Raw genomic sequence first — 25044 nt, 5'->3', positions numbered from 1 at the left:
CCAATGGTGGCGAAGGGCAGCCAAAATAAACAAAACTGAAACTTTTGTTTGCATCTAGCTAATTTTGGCAAAATTGGGATCTCAACTGTCTGGATAGTTTCAACTGAGAGCTGGCTAGATTTAGAGGAAGGGGCCCTAGAAGGGTGTTTAGGGGGCCAGCCCACCCCAAACCTGAAAAGCCCTCCCAGGAAGGTCTATCACCTGATCACCTGTCCCCCTGGAATACAACTTTTGATTCCTTTATCCATGATTCAGGGAGTATTTATGAAGTCCCGCAGGGCACTCACACTGTCCTAGACACTGGGGACACGGTGTGTTTGCTTTAACCGGGCTCACATCCTAATCGAATGAGACAGATGCTACAACACAGTGAAGCGAGCTGTGAGATGGTGGCCATGTCGTGCAGGACGGCGGGATGGTTACTTAGGTTGTACGGCCAGGGAGGATCCCTCCTAGGACACACTGAGGATGAGGGTGCTACTCTTTCAGGGGAGGTATATACGACTGGAAGGAGCTGGTGCAAGAGTCCAGAAGCAGGCGTAAGGCTGGAGCGTTATGAACCAAAAAGGCCAGTGTGGCCAAGCTTCTGAGGAAGTCTCAGGAATGAGCAGCAGCCAGATCACAGGGATGCTGGGTTTTTTATTGCATTCTATATTCGAGGAAAAATTGCTGGAGAATTTTATGAAAGAACGGATATAATCTCTGAGAGCAGATATCTAACCCACTGCTAGTAAACAGTAGGTACCTAATAAGTACTTGTTGACTGGTACAGGAAACCTCTGTCTACTCCTTGAAATACAAGTCCTCTGGGACCAGAGTGTGGAGGGAAAGAGGACAGGGAGAAGGTTCAGAGGTCAGGGGTCCCAGCCACCAAGGGTGCTGACCTGGGGGGATCCAGGCTCTCCACCAGCCAGGCTTTGTCCTCCAGCAAAGAGACATAAAAATGAAATTACGCAGAGAAGGAGGGGCATGGAGGATGGGGGAGAGGAGACCATAAAACCCCCGAAGTGATTCTACACCTTTTTCCCTTGGAAAAAAAAAAAAAGCTTTTTGGGGAAGGCTGTAAATTTTTTTTACACCAACCTCGTAAAAATGACATCGGCACATTCTCAAATTAGAACCATTAAAATGAAAACCAGCAACGCACAGATACAGGCAGGCCCACGTGGGTGGGAGACACACAGCCCAGTTTCAGGACCCCATCCCCAACAAGTGTGTTGAGAATGCGACCCCTCCAAGGAAGACGATTAACAAAAGAACCCACCAGGGCCCAGAAGGGCAAGGCCCTCCCTAGAAGCCGGCCCTCCCCTCCATTCTTGCCCCAGCGGCATGGGTGCAGCCTCTCGGGGCCAAAACCAGCTCCCCAGGAAGGTCCAGCAGTGGGATCTGGAAGAAACTGAAGCACTGTGGGCTGAGGGTGGCGGGGTGGCGGCGCTTCCCCTCCCAGACATGTCCCAGTGACTGGAGTTCTCTGGAAGCGGGTCTGCTCCCAGGTCTGGGTTCAGGGCTGCCGTGAACCCAGCCACTGCCCTCACGCTAGCCACCCCGCAGGGGCTCTAAGAGTGGGGTTTGGAGTGGGGGCTGTGCGGGGCATATGGTTCCCTCCCCACCGACTCCCACTGGGGCTCCCGCAGGAGAACACCTAGCTGACCCACTGAGAGGGGGTCCTGGGATGTGCCCACCTGGCTTCAGTCCTTCACCCTTAGAAGAGGAAACACTCACCTTCTTCCCCCTCAATTCTCCCCACTGTCCCCAAACTTGTTATCAGTAAGGACAAGAACTCTGGTGTAAAAGGGAGATGAAAGAGGCCGGGGGGTGGGAAGAGGGGGTCTCAGAATTCCACAGCAGAAGGGAAGCCTGGGGGTACAGTGGGCAGGCTCCTTCCTTGTCCCGAGGAAGCAGGGGCCTGGGGACACCCCTCCTCTACCTTTCTCTCCCCTCTTAGGGAAACTTCCTTTCCTGTTGGACTAGGAGGCAGACACGCAAAACAGGGGGGCCTTTGGCTTAGTCACCCAGGAGGGGTATGAGAAGGGGAATTTGGCCCTCTCAGGACCCTGCCCGTCACCTTACTACCTGACCCCACCTCCCACTTGCCCCCTGTTCCCAGGCAGGAGGGACACAGGGAGTTTCTAACACTCCCTGCAGCTGTCGGCAAGTCTGGGACCTCCCCCGCGTGAACTTTCTAAGTCTCCCCTCTGAGGAGTGTGGGCCCTGACTCTCCCTTCAGGGCCCCCAGCACCTCCTGGGAAAGGACTCATTCTACAGAAAGAGAAAGGGAGTCTGGAGGGTGTGGGACCGGAGATGAAAGAATGGGATCTGGGGCGGGAGCGAAGACTTGAAGAAATGGGCCCCAGACCTGCAGACGAAAGGCAACTGCTGTCAGCACGTGTGAGGTGTCTGTGCTAATGCACCTCCGAAGACTCCCCCTTTTCCACCCCATCCCCCCAGGAGCTGGGGCCACGAGAGCCAGATGGGGGAGGGAAAGGAAAATCTCTTCCATTCTTCCTTCCCCCAACTCCCTGACACTGCCCACCCCCCGTCTCTATGGAGGGGGCTGAGGTAAAAGCCCATTAATGTGCAGAGCCCCCCAACCATTCTGAATCTCCTCACAGGATGTGAACAGGGTGGGATTTGGCCCCGGTTGCCACAGCAACTGCAGTGGGAGTTCCCAGACGCTAGGCAACCCTCCTGTGACCCTTGCTGACCTGTCACCCCCGCAACCAGAGGACAATAGGAGTGGCGGCTCTGGAGGCCCCGGACGCCTTTCAGCCCAGCCGCTCTGCCCGCTGCCCGCCCCCCCCCCCCCCGCCGCCTGCCTGGCCCAGTCCTCCTGGCCCCAAGTCCAGCGAGCATCCAGCCTGGCCCCCGAAACCTCCCCAGGCCCTCCACCTCACTTCCCTAGAGCTGCCACACACTTCTCCCAGCCCTGGTTGTGCCCCCATTGGAGAGCCCAAAGGATATTTGTGGAGACCCCAGGGAAAGCCCTACACACCAAGAACGTGTTCATACAGGTGAAGTCAGATTAGGAGAAAATGCAAGGGTAACCTTCAAAGAAAAAATGCCATCCTAGAGGGGAAATATGGGCCAAAGGAGACTTTGGCTTGGTGAAGGAAGGCAGGGGTTGATGGGCAGCTGGCACACCTGTTGGGTTCAAGGCATCTCTAACAGGATCACTAACCCCAGCAGGCCAGCAGGGTGCTGGGTGCAAAACGAGCTTCCATGCATGTTTGCTGAGTGAATGTGCGCTCCAAGGTTCACCGTCCTCCCCCTGCCTTCTTCTCAGGGGAGATTCACCAGGAGACTGGAGACCAGGTGAAAGCCCCAAGGACAGAGTGGAGGCAGTGGGGCTCTGTCACTCACCGAAAAGGGGCTGGGAGGAGGGAGCAGGAAGCTGGGGCCTTGGCTGCTGGACCGAGGCAGGGCAGCCAGACCAGACGGGGACCCTCTCTCCAGTCAGACAGGGCCGGGCAGCCCAGCCCTGCCCCCCCACCCCCACCCCCTGGCCGCCTCTGTTTAAACAAGCTCTCGGCCTGCTGTTGCATGGAAACCGGCGCCGGCTCTTGTTCCAGAGTGACGTGGCTGCCCTCTTCAGCACTGTTTGTTTCGGCCTAAAGTCCTGTCACCAGCCTGACTTCTGACTCGCCCTGTTTATCTCTCTCTCCTTTGTCAACTCATTACTCCCAAAGGCCAAGACTGCATTTCCAGGGCTTGTTTATCCAGAGCAGAGGGGCAGGGACCAACCGACAGATGGACAGACGGACAGAGGAAGAGGAGCCACAGGGGCACAAGGAGGACGGACCAGGGCGCCACCCGCAGACCCACTCACGGCCTCTGGAGTGGCCACTTAGAGCCGGCGGCCAGCGCTGCTTTTTGTTGGTTTGTTTTAAGAGTGCTTTTAGCCTGAGAGTGGAGAGCTCTCATTCAGTCACCAACAGTGGTTTATTTAGCACCTAGTAGGCGCCAGGCCTTGCTGCCTTGGGGACTGCGAAGTGTGGTAGGAGCTGAGCCCTGCACGAGGAAACACCAGGAGCCGGGAGAACCGAGATCTACCATCCCTGGCACCTGGACAGGTCAGTGCTGCCTCTGGCTGCCCCCTTATTCGTGATGTGGGAATAACAACAACACAAACTTCCCACAAACACCACCACAAAGGTAAGGGGATTAAAGTCCCAAAGCATCAAACAGAGGCACAGAGTTTTTGTTTGTCCTCCAAGGACTTCCTGATTGGGGTTGAGAGGGAGCAGGCACTTGCTGGGCCCAGCCCTCTTCCTCCATTCACTCTCCCAACAAAGAGTCAGAGACATGTGTTGGGGGGGAGGGGGTAACCAAAAATCGTTACCCTGAAGCTCCCCTCGCCAAAGCTTCACTCATATATTGGAGGCAGAAGGATGGCCCACAGAGTGTTTCCTTTTAAATGACAATTTTGTAATTTTAATTTTGCAGGGTTCTTTTCATAGTTTGGAGCCAAGAAAACCTTTTTTAAGTCTCAAATATTTTCCTTGGACCTAGGCACTACGCCCGTAGTGAGCGCAAATGGATAAACCAGCCCTCCCTCCGCCTGCCTCCAAATCTCCACCCCAGTTTATTTGTGAAACAGATATAGGATTTTCCAGGACTTTGGGATATTCACCAAAACAAACAGGGATAACTGGAACGTGGAATATAGATGGTAAAACACAGCCTGAGTGCAACGCAGAACACAGAAACCTGATCAGTACAGACAGTCCCGTCTCTCCCCACCCCACACCTCTCCCCGCTTATCCTGCTCACTGGTGCTCAGTCTTCTCTTTAAATAATTTTTTAAAAGAAACTTTCCCCCTAGCCTTCCCTCCACTTTCACAAATTTTCATAGCTCTGTCTGCCTAGAGGTGCGAGAGAAGTTTTCACCCATACAGAATGGGTGGCCTTGGAGATCTCCGTCCTGGTGTGTTTTGTTATTGTTTTGATAAAGGGTAGGGTTCTGCCCTTTGACCTTCTGTCCCCCATAGATGGTACAGACTCTGTGGGTCTCTTCCCCAGGGAACCTGCTTAGGCAAGCTTGGGAGATGCCAGCGAACTCCCAAGGACCATCTCCCTGGAGAAAGGAGACAGGCCTTTTCTGCTCAAGTTGCCACTGTTTGCAAGAGGAAGGGATTTTTAAAGTCCTCAATTCTGTTCACACCCGTATGGATCAGTCACTGGGGGGAAGGATTTCACACCCAAATTGCATCTGATCCTAACAGTCCCTGTACTTCAGGTGCCAAGAGGCCAAGGCTCAGGGAAGCCCAGGACTGGCCCAGATGGACTGCCGGGAAGGAGAGCTGGAGACAGAACCTGGGTTTGTTCATTTCCTGCGTCAGTCCTGGCTAACCAGCTCGGGAGTCGGCCTTCGGACAGTGCTGCTTCCAATCTGATCTCTGGCTTCAAGTATGGTGGGAAAGGGCCCCTTAGGGGCTATGAAGTGGGAGAAGGAGCCTCAGGGCAAACCTGGGGGAGAGCAAGAGATGACGGGGCACACACCTGTGCACACAGGGCAGGGAGGGGCACAGGCAGGGAGGCAGGACCACCCCCCGGGGTAATGCCACCAGCAGTGATTTGAGAAGCAATGTCAAATAAGAGAAGGAGCATCCCAAGGCCAGGGCTGGCTGGGCCGGTTCTCCTGAACTTGTCAAGCATGATTTTCCCTTTTTCCCAGGTGGGGCTGGGAACTGGGGCCCCTGCTCTGTCATAACCCAACCAGGCTCCCCACCCTAAGGCCTCCTGATCCTCAGAGAGGCTGGTCTTGGACTCCTGAACTCTTCAGTTTAGGGTGGGAATGATGAAGGGGGAAGAGGGAGGAGGATACAGACAGAAGTTTCCAGTCGGGCACTAGACCTGGAGGCCTGCCTCTGCCTGCTGCTCGTGAACTCCTCCCGGGTACGCTGACCCCTGGTGCCTGTGAGTTGACTCACAGCTTGGATCAGGGGCCGGAGGCAGAGGTGCAGGTGGGGAATGCATTACAATACAAACAAAGTAAAGCTACCAATGAGTGCAGAGCCCCCTAGGCCAAAGAGGAGACACCAAGAGCAGGGTCTCCCTCCCCCAACCCTGTTAACTTAGTCAGAGTGCAGGAGAGCCCAGGTGCCCGCCTGCCCAAGATGCAACCCCCTCGAGCCTGCTGCCCAGCCATCTGTCTGCCCTTGTGGGCATTTCTGAGCCTAAGCCCAGAGATCTCAGGGCCCCCAGCCACACCACCCTTTCTGGAAGGGCTGCTCTCCCCTGGCCTTAGTGATCACTAGGGCCGGGGGCGGGCGCGCTGGTGGTCCCTGCTGGTTGGATCTTCTCAAGAATGTTAAGGTCAGGCAGCTAGACAGGGAGCGGAGGTCCCCGGGGAGCCGGGATCCGGCATCCCTCCCAGGTGGCTGGGGAGGTGTGCCGGCTCCTACCTGTTGCTGCTGGAAGTGCAGGAGCTCCGCGGGGCTCATCTCGCCGTTGCTGTCTGCGCCCACTGCCGAGTCCCTGCCCGCACCGCCTGCGGCAGGGCCCGCAGCCCCGCCGCTGCTACTGCCGCCGCCGCCGCCATCGGCCTGCCCGGAGAGGCTGCCCACGCCGTTCTGACCAGACGGAGCTGACCTGATTGTCTCCGAGGCGGATTCCACCATCATGTCGCTCTAGCGGGACCTGGAGAAGGAGGAGAGACGTGGGGGAGGGGCTGAGGCGCGAAGGCCGGACGGCGGGCCTGCAAGGGATGCCCCCAACACCCCGTCCCCAAACAACACAGCTCCACCGAATCGTGGGGCGGCTTCTCCCTCTCAACTTCCTGGAGGCCGACCCTGGGACCCCTGCTGGGGCGCAGACCCTCCTAATGTCACCCTCCCCCCAGGCCCAGGTGAGGGCAGCTCCAGCCTGTAGCTGAGGCGCCCCCATTGCCCCATATTTCCTCGAGGGGGCGACGCCCCACCCCTAAACCAGTTCAGGCCTCTCCCTCCAGGCTAGCTTGTAAGGCAGAGCCAGGATGGGCAGGGGTCTGCAAGGACTTTAAAGCAGGTGAGGTATTCACTGGGAGCCACCATATTGCCTCCCCTCAACACCTGTGATGGCCGTTGTGTTTATTTCCCCCCAGACCCGGAGCTCCCCAAGGGCAGGGCCTCCTTTCCCGGCTGCAGCACAGGCAGCTGCCGTCTGCCCAGCTTCCACTACTGGATGCCAGTCCCTCAGCTGGGCCTGGTGCTGCCCCCGGGACGCGGGGCAGCCGGTGGTCCAGCCTCCCTGACCGTCCATTCTAAGGCCCTCAGCCCAGCGCCTTGCCCAAAGCTGATTCTCGGTGTTTACTGTCTCTACAGGCACCCGGACCCCTTCTCACAAGAATCGTGGGAGACCGTTCCTTTCGTCCTGATTTTACAGATGGGAAACCGAGGGTCCAGAGCATCAGAAGATTTACCCAAGGCCGAGCCAAGGCCTGAATCCTGTGTCTTCTTCCCCCATGTCCCCAAACTGCCTCTCAAGCAGTGGCAAAAACATGCTCAGAAGGACAAGAGGGTATGACTGGGATGGTCAAGGCCAGCAAGGAGGGGGCCTGCGGTTCCTTCGGTATCTCATGGAGGGTGCACTAGCTCAGATACCTGTTACACAGACCGAAGCAGATGGGGGGCTTCAGTGGGCAGAGCTGTTCTCAAAGGCTGGGGTCTCCAGCTATTGCCAAAGCCACAGTCCCTGGAGAGGAACATTGATTTCAGCCAACAAGACACAGTTGGTACCCACTACTGATCTCTGACAGGAGTCTTAACCTCCCTAAATCTCAGTTTCTTTGTCTGTAGAAGGAATTTCTCCCAGCCTCAGAGTCCCATGAGGAGTAAATAAACCAGCACACACAAATCGCCTGCAGAATTAAGGTCCAACAAATGATTGGTCCCTTCTTCACCTGCCCTCTATTTGTAAGGGTGAAGGCCCTGGGCTCGGAGAGGTCAAAGACTTGGCCCAGATCACACAGTGATCAAGGGGTGGAAGCCAGTCGGTGATCTTTCCTCCCCTTCTTGATTCCCTTTTGGCCTTTGCAGACCCCACAGACACATGGAGTCCCTGACCCAATACCTGGGTGCGGGTGGGCCTTAATAGACCAACGGCTGGAAGAGACTGACTGCCCTAGTTTCTTCTCCAAAGAGGCAGCCCCCAAATTCTCTTTCACTCTGGAAGAATTCTTTCCCGTCACCCTACTGAGCCCCTTGCTGTTTCTGCCCCACTGTCTCAGAATGGGAAGGACAGTGAGGGTATGGGGGATCTGGGGGGCTAGAGCACTGCTGAGGGCCCCTGGGGAGGCCACCAGTCCACGTGTGGCACATCACACCTGCTCTTGTGCGGCCCCCTGGGTGACCCTGCGCTGCTGGAGTGTCCCTTTTTCTCTGCGTGTTCCCAAGGGCTTTTTACAACCCACCCCCCCCAACCCAGCTGCGGCTCCCAATCCTGGGTTCCGAGAGGAGTTGGGCCGGGGGCAAGGGCAAGGTTGGGGGTGACGGTTTGGAAGAGATTGAGCACTCCGTCTCAGGCCTTAATGGCCGTGTCAGCCCGGGGGCCAGTGGCTGCCAAATGATGGATGGCATGGACACCATCCTCCACCCACCAGAGCACAGGGCTCCAGCCCCCTCCCCACAACCACCCACTTCAATTCCCCCCAGCAGCCTACAGAGCACCTTCCTGCACTCAGGCCTGGGCACCCCCGCTGCTACCCAAGGGGGAGGGGGAGACAGCAGGGCCGCTCTGCTCTCCCTCGGCCTGACCCTGGCCCTCATTCCAAGTCTAGCTGCCCTGAGATCTGAGAACTCCTGGGCCCCTGGGGACAAAGACCAGAGCCTCAGGGGTATGTGTGTGTGTGCACAGGAGAAAGGAGAGAGAATCCAGCAGTTTCTTCCTTGGGGTAAGAGAGAGTGCCCCCCTTCCCACACTCACACACACCATAAAGTTGATCAGACAGCAAGTTTGGAGAAAAGGAGAAAAAAGGAAGGAGGATGCAAACAGAAGTGTCCTTTTCTTTTCTTTTTTATTGAGGGGGGGGATATAGAGCGACACCCAGTGAACAACATAATTGCTGCAATGTGGCGTATAATAATAGCTATTCAAGCGCCGATCATTCATATTAAACAGGGTGAAGCAAGCCTCTCATTTGCATGCTTGAGATTATATGCATTTGAAAAGTCATTTCCGCAGGGTGTATGAATGGCATTAATTCCCACGTGGCACTCTGCTCTGCCCCCTCCCCCAGGCTCCTGCCCGCCCACCATCAGGAACCCAAATCTGCAGGTGGGTGCTCCCAGGAATCTCCACACCCTCACCTCTGCCCTGAGACACCTGCCCTCCCGAGGGGAAGCACATGGGCAGAGGGCAGCCTCATGCCTGTCTCTCTGCTGGATGATGTAACAGCACTGGGGTGTTCCTGCACTGTGGGTGAGCAGGTTCTGTGTGCCTGGGGCCCAGCCAGGTAGGGGTGGGGTGGCTGGGGTGGGGTGCTGGAGGCAGGCCTTGATATCAATGCCTGGTTCCCATAAGGATAGGGGAGAAAGCCAGTGTCCATGGGAACCTGGACTCTGGCGGGAGGAGACAGGGGCCTGAGTGTCAGGGCGCCTGAGCTCAGTCACAAGCAGCTGTGAATCCTTTCCCTTCCTCCTCTGCGCCTCCGTTTCCCTGTCTCTGTGGGGCGAGGTGGTCCTGAAGGTCTCTTCAGACTTGGAAGCTCCAGGAATAAAACTCCCCAGTGTGTGGATAAGAAACCACCAAGTTCTAGTGGCAGCTGAGAGACACGGAGGGTCCACTTGAATCAAAGCTGTCCCTTTCCCAAAGGGAAATGCAGGCCTCAAAATTCCCAGTGGAAACTTGGGCTGCCTGCTGTGGTACTGAGGGGGCCCCTCCAAGAGCCCCCTCCTCCGTTCACTCCCACCCCTCTGCCTCTTTCCACACACTCCCTCCTCTGCCAAGCCAGCTCCAGCCCTGGGCACCCCTGTCCTCAGCAAAGAGCTGCTGACTGACCACCTGCAGGAGCCAAGAGGCGCTCTGGGAAGGAGACCATCTGGTTTCAACGGCCAGCTGGGTGACCTTGGGCCAGTCACTGGTTGCTTTTTTTTCCTTCAAATGGACATGTAAGGAGAGGGAACAAGATCTTTCTAGGATTCCCTAAAATTGATTCGGTCATTGCCCACCCAGCCTTCCCTGAACCCTGCCCTGCCGAAAGCTGGGGGCAGCGCAGAGTCATCCCCTGTGCTCCAGGATTTCTCCCTGGGGTGCTGGTCCTACCATTGGGCAGGTCCTGGTTTCTGGTCTCTCAGGGCTCCCCTGGGGCGCCAGGGCACCTGAGAGCCTCTGGCCAGTTAAGGAAGGAAGGAAGGAAGCAGGGTCTAAGCCGCAACCGCCTCTTCCGCTCTGGGGGCATCTGCGGGGCCGCTGGGGGCTCTCCCACCTCCCCTGAGGCTCCTGGCCCTTCGAAGGACGCGGGCTCGCAGCACGGACCGGCTTGGAACGCGCCGGGCCTGCCTCTGTCCCCTCCCTGGCCGGAAGTGACGAGTTCCACCCACCTTGGGGCCAAAGGGAGGACCCAAAGGTTAGGGTGCTTTCTGGGGGGGAGGGGAAAAGGAACAGGGAGCCCCACACGCGGAGAAACCTTTTGTGCCTTTTCCGCGGGCCCATATGGTGTACGGAGTATTAATTACCGTAGCTTTTTAATTAACAATCGCTTAATCTGAGCGATTGCCATGACACCCTATGCCTCGCCGCGAACCCGCGCCGCCCGCCCTGCCAACTCATCAATTAATTTTTATTGACGTTTTCTTCCCCAAACAGGCACAATACCAGGGTTTTCCAATTAACACCTCCGCGATCTCTAATTAGTGCAATTAACAGACTGATGGATGCCCGGAGTTTACCCGCAAGGGAGGGAGGGAGCGAGGGAAGGGGCGGGGCAGCCCCCAGCGCGCTCTCGCTAGGGGCTAGGGGCTGCGCATCCGGCAGGGCGCACACGCGCACACGTGCATTCGCGAAGCCGGAGAAGGGGCGCACCCCCAGCTCTCAGGGGGAGCCCGGCTGGTGGGGGCGTGACCACAGGTAACCTGTACCCAGAGCAGTGGTGGTGATTTGAGTTGAAATAGCAGACACCGGGGTCCAGCCCTTGGGAAACCTAGAATCTTGTTAGGAGGGCAGTTGAAAGCCTGAGACTAGACTAGACTAGAAGCTGGCTTCTAGCCCTACCTCTGTCACCAGTTTGCAGTTTAACTTGGGGCAAGTTCTTCCCTTTTCTTCTCCGTAGGATGATGGGGGAAATTGGACTAGATGTAGCTATCTGTTTACAATGTATATAACGCTATCAACTTCCAAGAAAGACTGGGAAGCCGACTGCAATAAAAGACAGACAAAGCTACTTAAAATATAATACCATGGGGTAGTACAAGGGAGAATAAATGGGCCAAGACCTTAAGCCAGAGGATCTCAAACTTCGGTGCATCAGAATCGCCTTGGGGGGCTTGTTAAAATACAGATTACTGGGCCCCCAGCCTGGAGCTTCTGATTTTAGGCCTGGAATGCCCTGAGAATTCATTTCTTAAAAGTTCCTAGGTGATGCTGATTCGGCCTGTCCAAGGCAACAGCAGGGCTCCAGCAACAAGCACTGGCTTCAGTTATGAGCTTCCTGGTGGCCAAAACAAGGTGATCTACCTCCAAGACCGTTTGTTCATTCAACGTGGCCAGTTAAGCCAAGCACTGAGTGAGGCCCTATCTACAGGATACTAAAACTCGGTCCTGGCCCCCAACTGGCTTACAAAATTCAAACAAGCCAGCGTAGGTGTCCTGGGTGTTTTGAGGGCAACTGGTAATAATGGAGGTACAACTTCACCTCCCTTTTTTCCTGGGTAAATTTGGCATTTGTCTTTTTGAAAGTTTAGCCAGTAGTGTGAAGTTTTGGCCACAAAGTCATTCTTCTCTTTCTGATGCTGCCCAGGAGAATATTTCACCAGCAACGACCCTTCATCCATTCATTGGTTCAACAAATATTTAAGCACCTACCCACGTGCCAGCCTGTGTTTGTGCAGACCTGAGTAGGCCTTGCACTCCGGGAGCTATGTCCCCACAAGGTGAGGCAGACGATAAATAAGGACACATGTAGATAAGCTCAAATAAAACAAATTCTATAAATATGAGTACAAGGAACAAATAAAAGACTCAATTTATATGGAGGAGCAAAGAAGGCTTCTTTTTAAGAACTGGCATCTATACTTAGAAATGAAGAATAAGCAGGTATCGGTCAGGCAAAGTGTACACTGAATGTAGGGGGAACAGCAATCTGCAAAAGGCCTGACTTCACAAGAGCAGTCACTGGTTTCTGAAGACTTCCTTCAGAGCAAAGAGTCTTTGAAATGGATGCAATTCTGGATTATATAAAAAGACATGGGACATCCCTGGCAGTCCAGTGGTTCAGACTTCACCTTCCAAAACAGGGAGAGCAGGTTCAATCCTTGGTTGGGGAACTAAGATCCCACATGCCTCATGGCCAAAAAATCAGAACATAAAACAGAAACAATGTTCTAATAAATTCAATAAAAGACTTTATAAATAGTCCACATGGCGGTGGGGGGACTTTCAAAGATAGGTTCTCATAAGGTGCAATTTAGAGGAAAAAAAAGCCACACATAAGCAGGTACCATATGGAACAGAGCATGGGGCTGCCTTTTATTTCCTCCCTTCTCTTTTTCCTCCTCCTCCTCTAGCTGTCCTGCTATCAGATCCCACTTGTGTCAAGGGATGTAAAGCAGAGGGCTCTTCACAACGAGCGCTGGCATTTCAAGCACCTGAAGGATACTTCCCAATCTGTCATCCCAAGGCCTGGGGATCCCCTTGCCCATCCAGCTCAGGCCCCGAAGGCCCACTGGCTTCGGGCCACCAGATGAGAGGAGGGCTCCTGCAGGAGCCCTGGGGGCCTCGGCCTTTCCTCCCAGCCCCTCATTGGACCTCCTACCTGCTGACCCTGCTCTGGTCTCTTATTAGCTCTGTAATTAGAACATGAGCAGTGAGGTCACCATCTGAGCCTTGGTTTCTTTATTTGTCATGTGAAGCTAATACAGTAACCCTTCCTCACAGGGCTGCTGCGGTATCGCTGCCTGAAGGTATGCAGAGAAGGCTACTTACTACCGTTGTGGGGACCCAGCAAGACCAGATGCCATCCCCTCATCCCGGCCCTGACGCTGGGGCCCCACCCATTCCAGGCTCGTCCATTTTCACTCTCTTCAGCACTTGAGGAAAGTGAGATAGAACCCAAGGGTTAGAATGTCTCTGTAGCTCCCAATAGGCTCCCCAAAGCAAGGTAGGGTGATGCGAGCCCCATGACTGCTTGGCACTCTGATCAGCCTGGGCAGTGTCTCTCCTCAGGCTGAGGGGGCCATCAGAGCTCCAGAAAAAAAGCTCAGTCCCTCTCCAGGGCCCTCCCTGGACTGTGGGACGCTCTTGTGTGGGTCAGAGTCTGGTGCCCTGGGCTCCCTGCTAAGATTCTCGCTTCAGCCTAAGAATCTCCCTGAATGGCACACTGGGAACTATCTGGTGTCCAAGTTCAGGGATCATTCGAGGCCTCTTCTTAGCACAAAACCTCCAAGCCCAAGGAGCTAGTGCACATGCCAGGCTAAGGACGTGCCTCTTAGAAGTCTGTAGCCGCCTCTGATTTGGAAGGTGAGCCGCCATCCCGGGGTTCTCTGTTCTAGGTTCTCCTCCAAGTTTCAAATAACTTTATCTTCTAATCATAAAAGTAGGACATCTTGGCAGAAGCATGTGAAGAGGAAATAAATGAATAGTACCTGTAAGTCTACCAGCTGGAGAGCTAGACTTTGGGGCCCCACCCCTTTCAGTCTCGTCCATTTTCTCGTTGGGCATATAAACTTCTTCTTTTTTTTTTTTTGCATATAAACTTCTAAAACGTGAGCTTGGGTTCATAATCTGTACATGGTTTGAATTTTTGTTTTCCCACTCACCACTTACTATCATAACCATTTCCACATGACATCAAATATTTTAATCAGCACTTTTTAGTTGTCACAGAGTTGTGTGAATGACGCTGGCCACAGAGGGTAGTGGCATTTGGGCACACAGAAGTGAATAAAACACAGCCCTTGCTGGGCGGGAGGGCGGTTATAGCTTGGTGGAGAGAGACAGACACAGGCAAACACAAGCATTAAAAAATATCCATATATATGCTCTGTGTGCTAAGTAGCTTCAGTCATGTCCAACTCTTTGCAACCCTATGGACTGTAGCCCACCAGGCTCTACTGTCCATGGGATTCTCCAGGCAAAGAATACTGCAGTGGATTGCCATGCCTTCCTCCAATGAATCTTCCTGACCCAGGGATTGAACTCCTGTCTCTTATATCTCCTGTATTGGCAGGCGGGTTCTTTACCACTGGTGCCACCTGGGAAGCCCCCACCTGGGCTCTACCCCGGATCAATTTAATTGGATTCTCTGGGAAGTCAGATCTAGGCATGGAGAATTTTAACAGCGTTCTAAATTTCCGGTACAGCCAGGGTTGAAAACTGACTACACAACACACAACTTTACCAGTGTTACGTTCAGGAGATACTGGAGAAGGGGGCTGGCTATGGATGCCTCGAGGGAGTAAGATGCTCCGGGAAGGTTTCCTGTAGGAGGTGACTTCTGAGCTGAGTCTTCAGTAAGTGAAGCCTGGGCACACAATTTGTGAATATATTTTAGTAACAACTATTCCACTCACAGAGGCCTTGAAAGTTCTTTCCCATGTCCTGTCACACACAGGCACTCACTGTGACGTTTGAAGGAACCACACTTTGAGGAAGTTTAGTGATGTTTCAAGGTTTCTCGGCTGCTAGGAGGTTGAGCCAAACTGAAACCCTACAGCTCCCAAACCAGAGCTCTTCCCTGGAATTCCATCTCAAGGTGGCAAAGCCTGGAGGGCGGTCACTGGAATTTCCCAGGAATCCGAACCTTGCCTCGCCACCATCACCATGCCCTTGCCCCAGCACACTTTTCACTGGCTCCCGCCCCAAAATGCTTCCACCAAGCCCTAGCAAGGTGGCCTCCCTCAACACTTCTTTCGAGTACCGTGACCAAAAGAAAGAATTAACAATGAGAAAAAGAAAAAAAGAGAACCAAAGAGCCCACTCCATCTCGTTAAGAAAGTAAACATAAGAGCCATCTAAGTGTCTAATTAAGCTTCTAATTAGTCCCTGCTTGTTACTAATGCAAATTAGATTACTCCGCTTAACTACAGCATGTCCACAACACCCTTGTTAATTGCGGCCTTTTGAAATTAAATTACTCCCTAATTAGCATATCAAAGCCATTGATTCGGAGCTGGGAAAGATGAGGGCAAGAGGAGCCGAATGCCAAGTTTGGTTAATCAGAGATGGCTAATTAAATAGTGCCGTCTTTCGTGGGGGGCCTGCTGGTTAAGGGGTGGGGTACTCACCCAGGGCCTGAGAGGCCATCTGGAGCCTGGTTCTGGTAGTGCCCTTGGCACCAGGGGGCTCCCGTGGGCACAGGAAGGGCTCCTGCCAGCCTGGGACAGACCAGTGGTCTGGCCTTCTCTGGGCCCTGGGCCCTCTCTTTGTCTCCCCTGATGATATCTAGCAGTGGCATTTACAGAAATCTTGGGTATCAACTCAGAGGCATCCAAAAAACACATCCATATTCAAATGTGCAAGATACAGGATCCTTCCACATCTTTCTCCCTGTTCCAGGATGACTTCCGGAAAGGTTACTGCAGCCCAGAGCTTCTCTAGTCCCCACCTGTGGTTCCATTCTTGGAAGAAAGTATCCTCTCCCCCACCAAAAAGTACATTAAGTTTCTGTTGGGGATGGCAGGTAAGAGGGTGATGACTTTCATAGAGGGGTTCACCTGGGAACGGATGGGCTAACTTCAGCTTAGAACAGACCCCTCAAGATGTAAGACCCTAAAATTCCCTCCGTGGTAGAAAGAAGGGGGGGAAATTCATCTACCACCATCAGTTCTTAAGCAGCTGTGCAAGAATTAGATGTGGGTCAGGGTGTCCTTAAAGGTCTTTTCTGAGCTTGTACAGACCTTGCAAAGCCTCTCGGACACCCGTCCTGCCTAGCTCTTCCTAGAATACTTAAGTGAAAGTGAAGTCGCTCAGTCGTGTCCGACTCTTTGCGACCCCACGGACTGAGCCTATCAGGTTCCTCCGTCCAAGGGATTTTCCAGGCAAGAATACTGGAGTGGGTTGCCATTTCAGCAAAATCTCCATGACAAAGTTGCTCCCCAAGGGGGCCAAGTGGGACTCGGAGGGTACTCAACCCCAGTCTATCTTTACCCCACAGAAATACAGGCTCCATGTTTGATAGTGTTTGGGTTTTTCAAAAGAAGCCAAGCAGAGATATTTATGTGAAATTTACCACTGTAATAAACCTTGTGAGAGCCAACAAAGGGGTGAAGTTAGCCCAGCTGTGATCTCAGTCCTACGGCCAGCATTCTAGAGGGGCAAGTTCCAGTCAACTGTGTGACCCTGGACAAGTTAATCACCTCTCTGGGCCAGGGGACCTCACTTGTTAAGCAAGAACAAGGAGAGGAGGTATGTGAAATGGCAAATCATAGTCCCTCAGTCAGGGTCCGGTGACCACCTCGTTCCACTCTGTACCTGCCATAATCCCTTCCCAGACTTAGGATGTCTTCTAGAACCTTCCTCCTCCATCTTCCGTGCAGAAGGCAGAGTCTGACCTTCTAGGTCTCTTTGGCAGGAGGCACACACCTGTGCCCTATGCTGTACATTTAACAGATCAGCCCTGGTGGGGGCAACAGATCTTAAATGCCTCATCTAAAAAGGACAGAACTTTCACAAGAATAAACTCCTGGTGACTGACAGTCCCTAGCCTGGTCGATCAATGTCTCCTCTGCCAACTAGGATGTTTATCTGTGTGTATATGATTCTGTCCCCAGATCTTCCTAGCCTGATCCTCCTCTTCGAGTTTCTCACCAGCAGACCTCGAAGCACACAGAATCAAGGTCATGGCCAAATTTCTAAAGGGTTTGGTTTTGCTGATGAATGCAGGGATCAAACCGGGCCCAGGGGAGAGGAAGACTGCCCCCTCCCCCACCAGCTCAGAAGGGTGAATCTCAGGTAGTGTCCAGTCCATGGGTAACCATCCAAGCCAAACTGGGCTAAAGGCCCATATCAGTGGTTTTATTTTAGAAAATAAATTTCAAAGCAGGAAAATAGAAACGGGGAAGGGGTGAGGCTGTCCCGGTGTGAGGGGGAGGGCAGAGCGGCAGCACACAAGGGCCAAGCTGCAGCCCTCCTCGCTGAGCTCTCTCTCCCAAGGAGATTCAATTAATTGATAACAAGAGGCATCAAATTAATTTCTGGAGGATGTGAGATTCTGATGAAGGGAAATCTTCGTAGATGGGGATCGGGAGGGAGGGGGCACGCAGTGGCCCCTCTAATCAGGCTCCGCTGCCTAATTGGGGGGGAGGAGACTTTTCTGGGCCGCAGGGTCGCTGCCCCGCGCTCCACAGCGCCCCTGTCGGGCAGGACCCGCGGAGGCGGTGGAACAAAGGGGACCAGTCTCCTCTCTCACCCAGCTCCCAATCCCTTCATTCCACAGCTGCAAGAAAGTGGAGAGCAGGGAAAGGGGAGTGTGGGTGCTCCCTCCCCAGCAGTACAGTCAGGAAAACCGGGGCTCAGAGAGGGAGCATCATGGTCCATGGTCAAGGTTGCAGAGGGAATGAACAAGCGGGTAGTGGCGCTTACCCGAGCCGCTCACCAGGGAGTCTCAGACCCACGCAACCCAGACCGGCCCCAAGCTCAAGGAGGTCAGCACAAGGCGTGGGAGACCCTCCCTGTAGCTGAAAGACCTGAGGCCACCCGGCCCCTCTTCCAGAGTTCCCTGGACCTCTCAAAAGCCCCCAGCATCTTTTCGGAGAGGGCCGAAGACACTCGGCGCGCACGTCCCAGCGCTCAGGTCTCAGAGATCAAGGAGCTGCCGGCACCTCGCACTGATGCGCTTGCGGAGGCTCCGGGAAACACTGGCCGGGCGAACAATCCTGAACGACTGCGCTCAGCCGGGGCGCGAGAACCTGGAGCTCGGCCTCTCCTGGGAACCCTGGAGGCTTCCGAAGGGAAAGATTCCCCCAAGTGGACAGACTACGCTCCCTCAACATCCGACCTTCGCAAGCGCCTGCGACTCTGACCCGGCCCGGAGACGACCCGAACTGGAGATGCGGAAGCCTGGAGAAGCACTGCGCCCAAGCACAAGCGGCAGCCGCCCCTCCCTCGGTCTCCTGTAAATCCCGAGTCCCCATCCCTCCCCCAAATGCTCCCCAGCAGCGTGCCCTTTTCTTTCAAGGCGCATACACTCTGCCCAAAGAACCCCCTGAAGGAGAGAGGGGAGGAAGTATATGCTACCCTCTTTTGGACCAACTTCCTTCGGCCTGGGTCTCCTGGAAGCCTGGGCTCCAGAGCTGGGAAACCGAATCTAACGGAGTCTGCCCGCTGGCCGCCGGAATGAAGAAACAGAAGCCCCTTCACCAGCCCACTAGGCCGGTTTCCCTCCACACAGCTCAGCCCTCCTGCAGGCTCAGCCGCTAGGACGAGGCATCTTGTCCAGGCTGGGGAGTATGGAAACCAGAGCCTGCCCCCCACCACCAGCACCTGTGGGAAAGATCCTCACTGGGGGACTTGCTCCATTTCTGATTTTCCAAGTTGCAAGAGAGCCACCTCTGCTAAAACCTCTTTGCGGAGAGACTCTGGCAGCTCAGCGGTGGAAGGCCACCGCACACAGTGATGGCTCCACAAGGTTTGTGGAATCCCGGTCTCCAATCCCCAACCCACCCTTCCCTCCAGTCACCATCATCTGTCTCTCCTTCGCTGCCCAAGGAAATTTGGGTAACTTCCACCCACTGACCCTGCCTATCTTGAACAAATGCAGGGGGGTCACTAGTCTAGACACCCTACTCTGTAACCGTCTGAGAAAAACCCACCGTCTCATCCCCACTCCTTCCCATCTGCACTTGTGGCCCAGGTAGGTATGGTCAGAAACTCCCAGTGGGAGAGAAAAAACCCTTTCCCCACACCCTGCACCACCAATGACCCCACCCAGCTTCTGGTCCCAGCTTGGGAGGCTCCAGTTGGGCAGAGGATGGGGCCTGGGGAGGTAGGCAGGGCTTCTGGGCCCAGGCGAACAGGCTGCAGGGGACAAGGATCAAAGGAAGGAAGACCACCAGCCTGGCCGAGGCCAGAATGGCTCACTCCTTGAGGCACTAGCAGCTTTGACTCTCTAGTCCAGCACACTGTGGCCTTGTCCAAATGGGTATCTTTTGTGCTGGGAGCTCTTGGTTTCTAGGTCAGGCAGGCATGCTCTGAGTCCAGGCTCCTCCCAGGACCCACCTGAATGCTACTTCACAAGCCAACTGTATCTGCAAGCCTGGGTATGGGGGGTGTTGGAATAGAGGGTTCCTGTGCCCCCCAACAGGGCAGCACTGGCCGTGGGTGAAGGTATGCATTTCCATGGAGAATCCAGGAAGGCAACACTGAAAAAGACAGTGACTTCACCCTCAAGGGAAGGAGCTTTTTGCTTCTCTACGGTGATCCATCCAGAGGTGGGTCCCAGATTGATTTGAGACTGCCAGCCAAATCTATCTTCCATAAGACTGTGTGAGCCAGGGTTCCAAACCATAGGAGTCTCCCTTTTTTAGAGAAAGATGGTACCATTTTTCCTCCTCTGTGTTCTAGGGTATTATCCCTCCCACTTTTGTGTCCATGAGCACCTTAGGATGCTGGGGGGAGGTGGACCTTCCAGGGTCTTGTGCAGCTGAGAGATCCCAAGTCCTGAGCCCAGATCCTCCCTTAAAAGGAAGACAGGAAGGGGAAATCCAGCCTTCTCGCTGGAGGACTGAGGGGCACCCAGGCCTGAGCCCATGAAAGAGGGAGGGGAAGTGGCAGGCCCTCCCATCCTCTCCTTTCTCCCTTCCCCATAGCAGAGGCTCAAGCCCTACCAGTTACACTGGTGGGAGTTCTAGGAGCCCCACCACTAACTAACTATGTGACCTCAGACAAGCTGTTTCTTCTCTCTAGGCTTTATTTTCCTAACCCTTAAAATGGAGATTAATTTCGAGTCCAGCACGTGGCCTGGCAGTGCTGAGAATCTAATAAAAGCTACCCCTTGGTCAGTACTACGGTGTGCCAGGCACCGTTCTAGGTACTTTACACTTGCTCTTCCATCCCACTGGCAAACATGCTCTCAACTGCTATCACTGACCTACTTTATGTTTAAGAAAACTGCGGTTCGAAGAGCTTAATTAAGTTCTCCAGAGTCTCATCACCACTGGCAGGTTCCAAAGCCTTTTCCCCTGTGACCCATGTTCTGCCCTGGGAAGGCCCGAGTTCCTTGCCCTGAGTTCCAGAGTCCTGGCACCAAGTCATAGGAAGCCACTGCAGCCACTGGAGCCTCAGCATCCAGTCAAAAACAGTGCCCGTCCTGCCCTGGTCTGGGAAGCTGGGAGCTTTTGAAGGAAACTGTGCCAGAGCTCCTTGGATGGAAGAAAGTATTACTTTGCACTGCTGATGTTGCTAAGTCACTTGAGTCGTGTGCGACTTTGTTCGACCCCACAGATGGCAGCCCACCAGGCTCCTGTCTCTGGGATTCTCCAGGCAAGAATACACAGTTTGGGGTATTAGAAAAGCAAAGGCACTGTACCCGCTTGAGCTGGGCTGGAGGGGTTTGCATTTCAGCTGGAGAGACGGGAAAGCCACCAGGGCAGTGGGGCAGCAAAGGATTAGAGGTAGACAAGAAGGGTGCAGCCATGCCAGGCGTGGCAGATCAGGGAAGCCTTCTCAGGGAGATGACCCTTCCCCTCCTTGCACCTCATACTTCTCTTCTGACAAAGACACCCTTGCACCACCCTCCTCTCTCTAATGTCTCATCTGCCTTTCCTACCCTGACAATGTGCAGACCCCAGCCCTCACAGCGTGGGCACTCCAATGCCCAGTCTGGGAGCTGCCCAGACAGTGTAGGGGCTCAGCAAACTCTTGGGGGATTAATGGATTAAAGGACCCTCCCACCACTCCCCCAACTTTCCAGCCCCTAAGGAAGAGGTGTGTTTGGAGTAGGGGCCCAGCAGGATATGCACATTCCTGGCAAGAAGGGACCTACCTGCCAGCAGCCAGAAAGGAAGTTTCTGGTCAAAGGCAGAGGAAAGGGGGTGGGGTAGGGGTGTCCAGGTGTGAGAAGGGACAGAGATAGGTCCTTTTGCAAGTTGGGCCACACTAGCCCCCCACCCCACCCCCACACTCCCCCACACTGGTGTCATGACTTTCTCTCCCCAAGGCTCAGGGGTTCACCAGCTCCCTAAGTCCTGCAAAACCTGCCCAGGACCGGGAGAGGGAGAGGAAAACCCCACCCAGCAATCTAGCCCTTAGTGCCAGAAGAAAAGGTTCCCATGGTCTCCCCCAGCGTAGAGCCAAGGTTAGGATTGGGGAGGGGTAAGGTAGTGAGGGGGGACCCAGGAGAGATTCAGATCTTACAGGAGTCCCAAGTTGGGGGGCGGGGAGCACAGCCACTGCCACCTGATGCCACTGTGCCCCACTGATGACAGTGGGAGTGACACCAGATGGGGAGCTCAGGAGACAGTCATGCTTCTGAGAGGCTCAGATCTAAGGGTGCCGGAGCGGGCAGACTGTCCAGGTGCCCACAGCACAGTCCCAGGGGCCTCCCTCCTACCTGCCAGGTGACAAAGAGCCCAGAACCCAGGCAAAACAAAGTTTCTCAAGTTAAAACAAAAACAAAACAAGCCTGCAGATTTCCCTTCCCCTGCAGCAGTTTTCTGCCAGGTTGGGCAGGGTTGGCTGAGGCAGGGGCTGTCTGAGGGGGGTGGCTCTCCTTAAAGCAGCTGGGGCCTGGCAAGCTTATTGGGCCTTTGCCCCTTCCTCTCACCCCTGCCCCACCCACTGGCTTACTAGGAAGCTCATCAGCTTGAAATGCCCAGTGCCAGTAGCGTTCAGTCCCAGGTTCCCACAAAAAGTGAATTTCTGGGTTCAAATCCTTGGTGTCGAGGTCTCTATTACCCGCTGTGTTCTACAATGGCACTGGTCAGACTCTCCCTCGGCTACAGACTGTATACATGATCCCACAGCTCCTTCCTTCTGGGTGGGAGAAGAGGGCACCCAGGCGAGCCTCCAGCTCCAACCCTAGGTGCCTCTCAAACTGTGCTCCTCAACCCCTCAATCCTAGACCCAACACAGTTGGCTTTGGGACAGTCCAGGCACGTGCTTTAACGCCGGATGAAGATGCTCAAATTCAAGTGAAAACCCGCATTGGCCAAAATGTTCCTAGGCTTTTCTCAGCAACCACTGGGATGACAGCTTCAGACTCGGGTTTTCTCCTGGGGCACCTCACCTCCAACCCCTGCTCCGGTCTCTGAGGTCAAACAGCAGGGAGACCCGGCCCAAGGATGCAAGACACGCGGGAGATCTCCAGACGGCTTAAACCCAGGCACCGAGGGAGCGAGGATATCAGCGGGGCGGGAGTTGGCAAGAGAAGCCGGCGATGCACACGGCTGAGCCGGGGGTTCTATATGGGCTCAGGGTCTCGGCGTTCCCATATCCTCTTCTCCTAACCAAGAGAGTCCGGGTGGGACGCCCAAGTGTTCACGAGGTCGCCCCAATTGGAGAGAAGGAATCCGCAGCCGTTAGGGCCTCTGACTCAGAATCCGCCTCCCGCGAAAGCACACGGTCCTTTGCCGGGGAGGCCAGGACCCCTGGCAGCTCAAGGCGCCCCGCTTTCTAGCGCCTCGGGTTCTAGCCAGGCTCAGCTCAAGTTAGTTAGGCGTTCGTTGATGGGGAGCGCAAGGCTGGAGCGCTGCCGGGGTGACCGCCGCTCGGGGAGAAGTGTTTGCGGGGGGCCTGTCTGGGAAGATGCCACAGTTCTGGGTCTGAGGAGGGGGGTCCTACTTGGTTATCCCGGGACACTCTTCCCAGGCGACCTCCGAACCCTGCTGCCGCCTTCTCTCTTCCCCTGTATGGTGAGGCGGGGCTCTCTCCAAATGGGGCGAATAAAGATACCCACAGGGTCAGCCCCCCACCCTCCAGCACCGGCGCACAAAATCACAGGAGGCCGTTTCTAGACGCTCTCAAGTCCCCAAGAAGTTTTCCTCTCGTATGACCCAGCCGACCCAGGGATGAAGGAAAGGAGACCACTGGCCCCGGAACCTCCGAGATGCGACCCCAGCAAACCGAGTCCCCTCCTCATCCAAAGCGCGGCGAGTTGGGCTGCGGTCTCCCCCGTCCCTATTTGTCTGCCTCCGGCGCGTCTTGGGGAGTTCTAGACAGACTGGGGTTGGGGGACCCCACTTCACTACTTCCCTCCCCGGCTCAGCAAAGTCTAGGCCGGGAGGTACTCTTTGTCTTACTCGGGGAGTGGAGGGGGGTGGTGCGGTGGTCGCTCCCCCAGACACCCCATTTCCCGCGGGTAGGCCGGGAGGGGGCCGGTCCTAGATTCTTGAGGGGATGGCGGGCCTTAATAGCCTCTCCAGCCCCCCATCCCCACCCCGGCCGACCTCCGCTGCCCACCCCCCGCCGCCGCGCCGTAGACCCCACCTGTTCCCCAGGCAGCTCCCAGCCGCGGGGGCCTGAGCCAGGGGCTGGGTGTCGCGGCCCCGCGGGGTCAGGGCGCCGCAGCCGGCCCCGGCTGGAACAAAGTGCGCCGGCCTGGGCCCGGCTCCTCCCGGCGCCCGGCGCGTCTCCGGCGGGCAGTTTGCAAACACAAAGTGAGCCAGTGAGCGGGCGAGAGAGTGCGCGAGCGAGGGAGTTGGGCTGGTCGCCGGCCCAGCCCCCACCCGCGTCCCCGGGCTCGGCCGGCCACCTTACCTGTCCGGCCCGGCCGCTCCGTGCGGGCTCCGGCCCGTCAGCCCGCGCGGGGCATGGGGCTCGCTCGGGTCGCCGCCCGGGCCCGCCGCCGCCGCCGCCTGCTGGGGCTGCCCCTCCGCGCCGCCCGGCGCCGCGCAGCTCCCGGGCGCCCTCCCTCCGCGCCGCGCCGGCCGGCCGCCCGCCGCGCGCCCTAGCCTCGCCGGGGCATCGCACTTTGGGGGCGGCTCGGCTTGCTTCGGCTCTGCTCCTCCTTCTCGGTCCTCCCGCGACGCTTGTCCGCTCGCTTCGCCGCCGGGGCTCCGGGACCCCGGCGTCCCCGCCCCCGGCCCAGCCCTGGTTCCGGCCCGGGCTCCTCCCCGCCGCGCCGCCGCCGCCGCCTGCGCCGCGCCCTCTTCGCGGGCTGGGCGGGGGGTGGGGGGCGCTCCGTCCCGGCCGCCGGCCGCACGCTCCGGTCCGTAGGGGCGGCCGGCTCCCGACTCCGAGGGGCTGCGACTGAGCCCGGGCAGCGAGTGGCTGCGAGCGGGCGGCACGCGGGCGGGGCGGGAGGGGGCGGGGGAGGCGGGGAAGGAGGGAGCGCGCCGAGAGCCAGGGAGGAGGGAGCCGGCGCGCGGCGGAGGGAGGGCAGACCAACTTCTAGCGCTACCATAATTCGCCTAAAGCAGGTGCAGCAACTTTCACCCGGCCCCGCAGCCGGCGGCGAGCGAAAGGAGACCACGTGGACCAAACTTTAGAGGAAGAAAAAGTGGGGAAGACATAGGGCTGCGAATCTGTAAAAAGGCGGTGGGGGTGGGGGGAATGGAGGGACCCCAGGGATTCACTCTGGCTTTGCGAATCCCAAGGCGCGCTTCGCAAACCCCAGCCTTTCTCTGGAGTCTGGAGGGACGGCCAAGCCCTTGCTCCCACACGGTTCATTGGTTCCCGGCGGGCTGTGCCCGGCGCAGGGAGTGGCCGGGGGCGGGGGGGGAGCCAGGGTCTGGAGCGGGTGTCCTTCCTCCCCTCCCTTCTGCGCCCCGCTGCGTAGGGCTGGGGGGCGTGTGCTTCTGAAGCTGGGTAGGGTGGTGGTGGCGGGGAGACAGGGTGGTGGTGGCGGGGAGACTCCTCTGGGCTTTGTGAAACGGTCACCCCGGGCGCGCGCCGCCTCCCTCTCCGGAAGGGGAATTTCCCATAAAGTGCTCTACGAACCAGTGAAAAAGGGGCCCAAAGCCGGATCCGCGCGGGCAG

At 56.2% G+C, this 25044-nt stretch overlaps 1 protein-coding gene and 1 long non-coding RNA gene across 8 annotated transcripts in view; one reads left to right on the top strand and one right to left on the bottom strand.

Annotated features, from left to right (window-relative positions):
* FOXP4 (forkhead box P4) overlaps positions 1 to 23926 on the bottom strand; it is a 50692-nt gene extending 26766 nt beyond the window's left edge. For 4 of the 6 annotated variants that reach the window (XM_061398133.1, XM_061398135.1, XM_061398138.1 and 1 more), the window contains exons 1-2: positions 23824 to 23926; positions 6405 to 6639 (exon numbers count right to left, since the gene is read on the bottom strand). In XM_061398133.1, coding sequence (XP_061254117.1) covers positions 6405 to 6623 — 219 coding nt within the window. In that variant the 5' untranslated portion in view covers positions 6624 to 6639; positions 23824 to 23926. Of the gene's footprint in view, positions 1 to 6404; positions 6640 to 7580; positions 8360 to 23823 lie in introns of those variants that run through there. The other 2 variants (XM_061398137.1, XM_061398134.1) reach the window with 2 other exon arrangements.
* On the top strand, positions 2614 to 6410 carry LOC133236245 (uncharacterized). 2 transcript variants are annotated; one of them, XR_009732808.1, is made up of 4 exons: positions 2614 to 3011; positions 3187 to 3312; positions 3687 to 4070; positions 5237 to 6410. It is a non-coding gene; the product is annotated as an uncharacterized LOC133236245 (long non-coding RNA). The 2 variants fall into 2 exon arrangements; XR_009732807.1 differs by having other exon boundaries at positions 3687 to 6410.
* Positions 23927 to 25044: the final 1118 nt, after the last annotated feature.

The sequence above is a fragment of the Bos javanicus genome, chromosome 23, assembly GCF_032452875.1.
Source record: "Bos javanicus breed banteng chromosome 23, ARS-OSU_banteng_1.0, whole genome shotgun sequence".
NCBI lineage: Eukaryota > Metazoa > Chordata > Mammalia > Artiodactyla > Bovidae > Bos > Bos javanicus.
The sequence above is the reverse complement of the archived record's forward strand: the minus strand, read 5'-3'. Positions and strand labels throughout refer to the sequence as shown.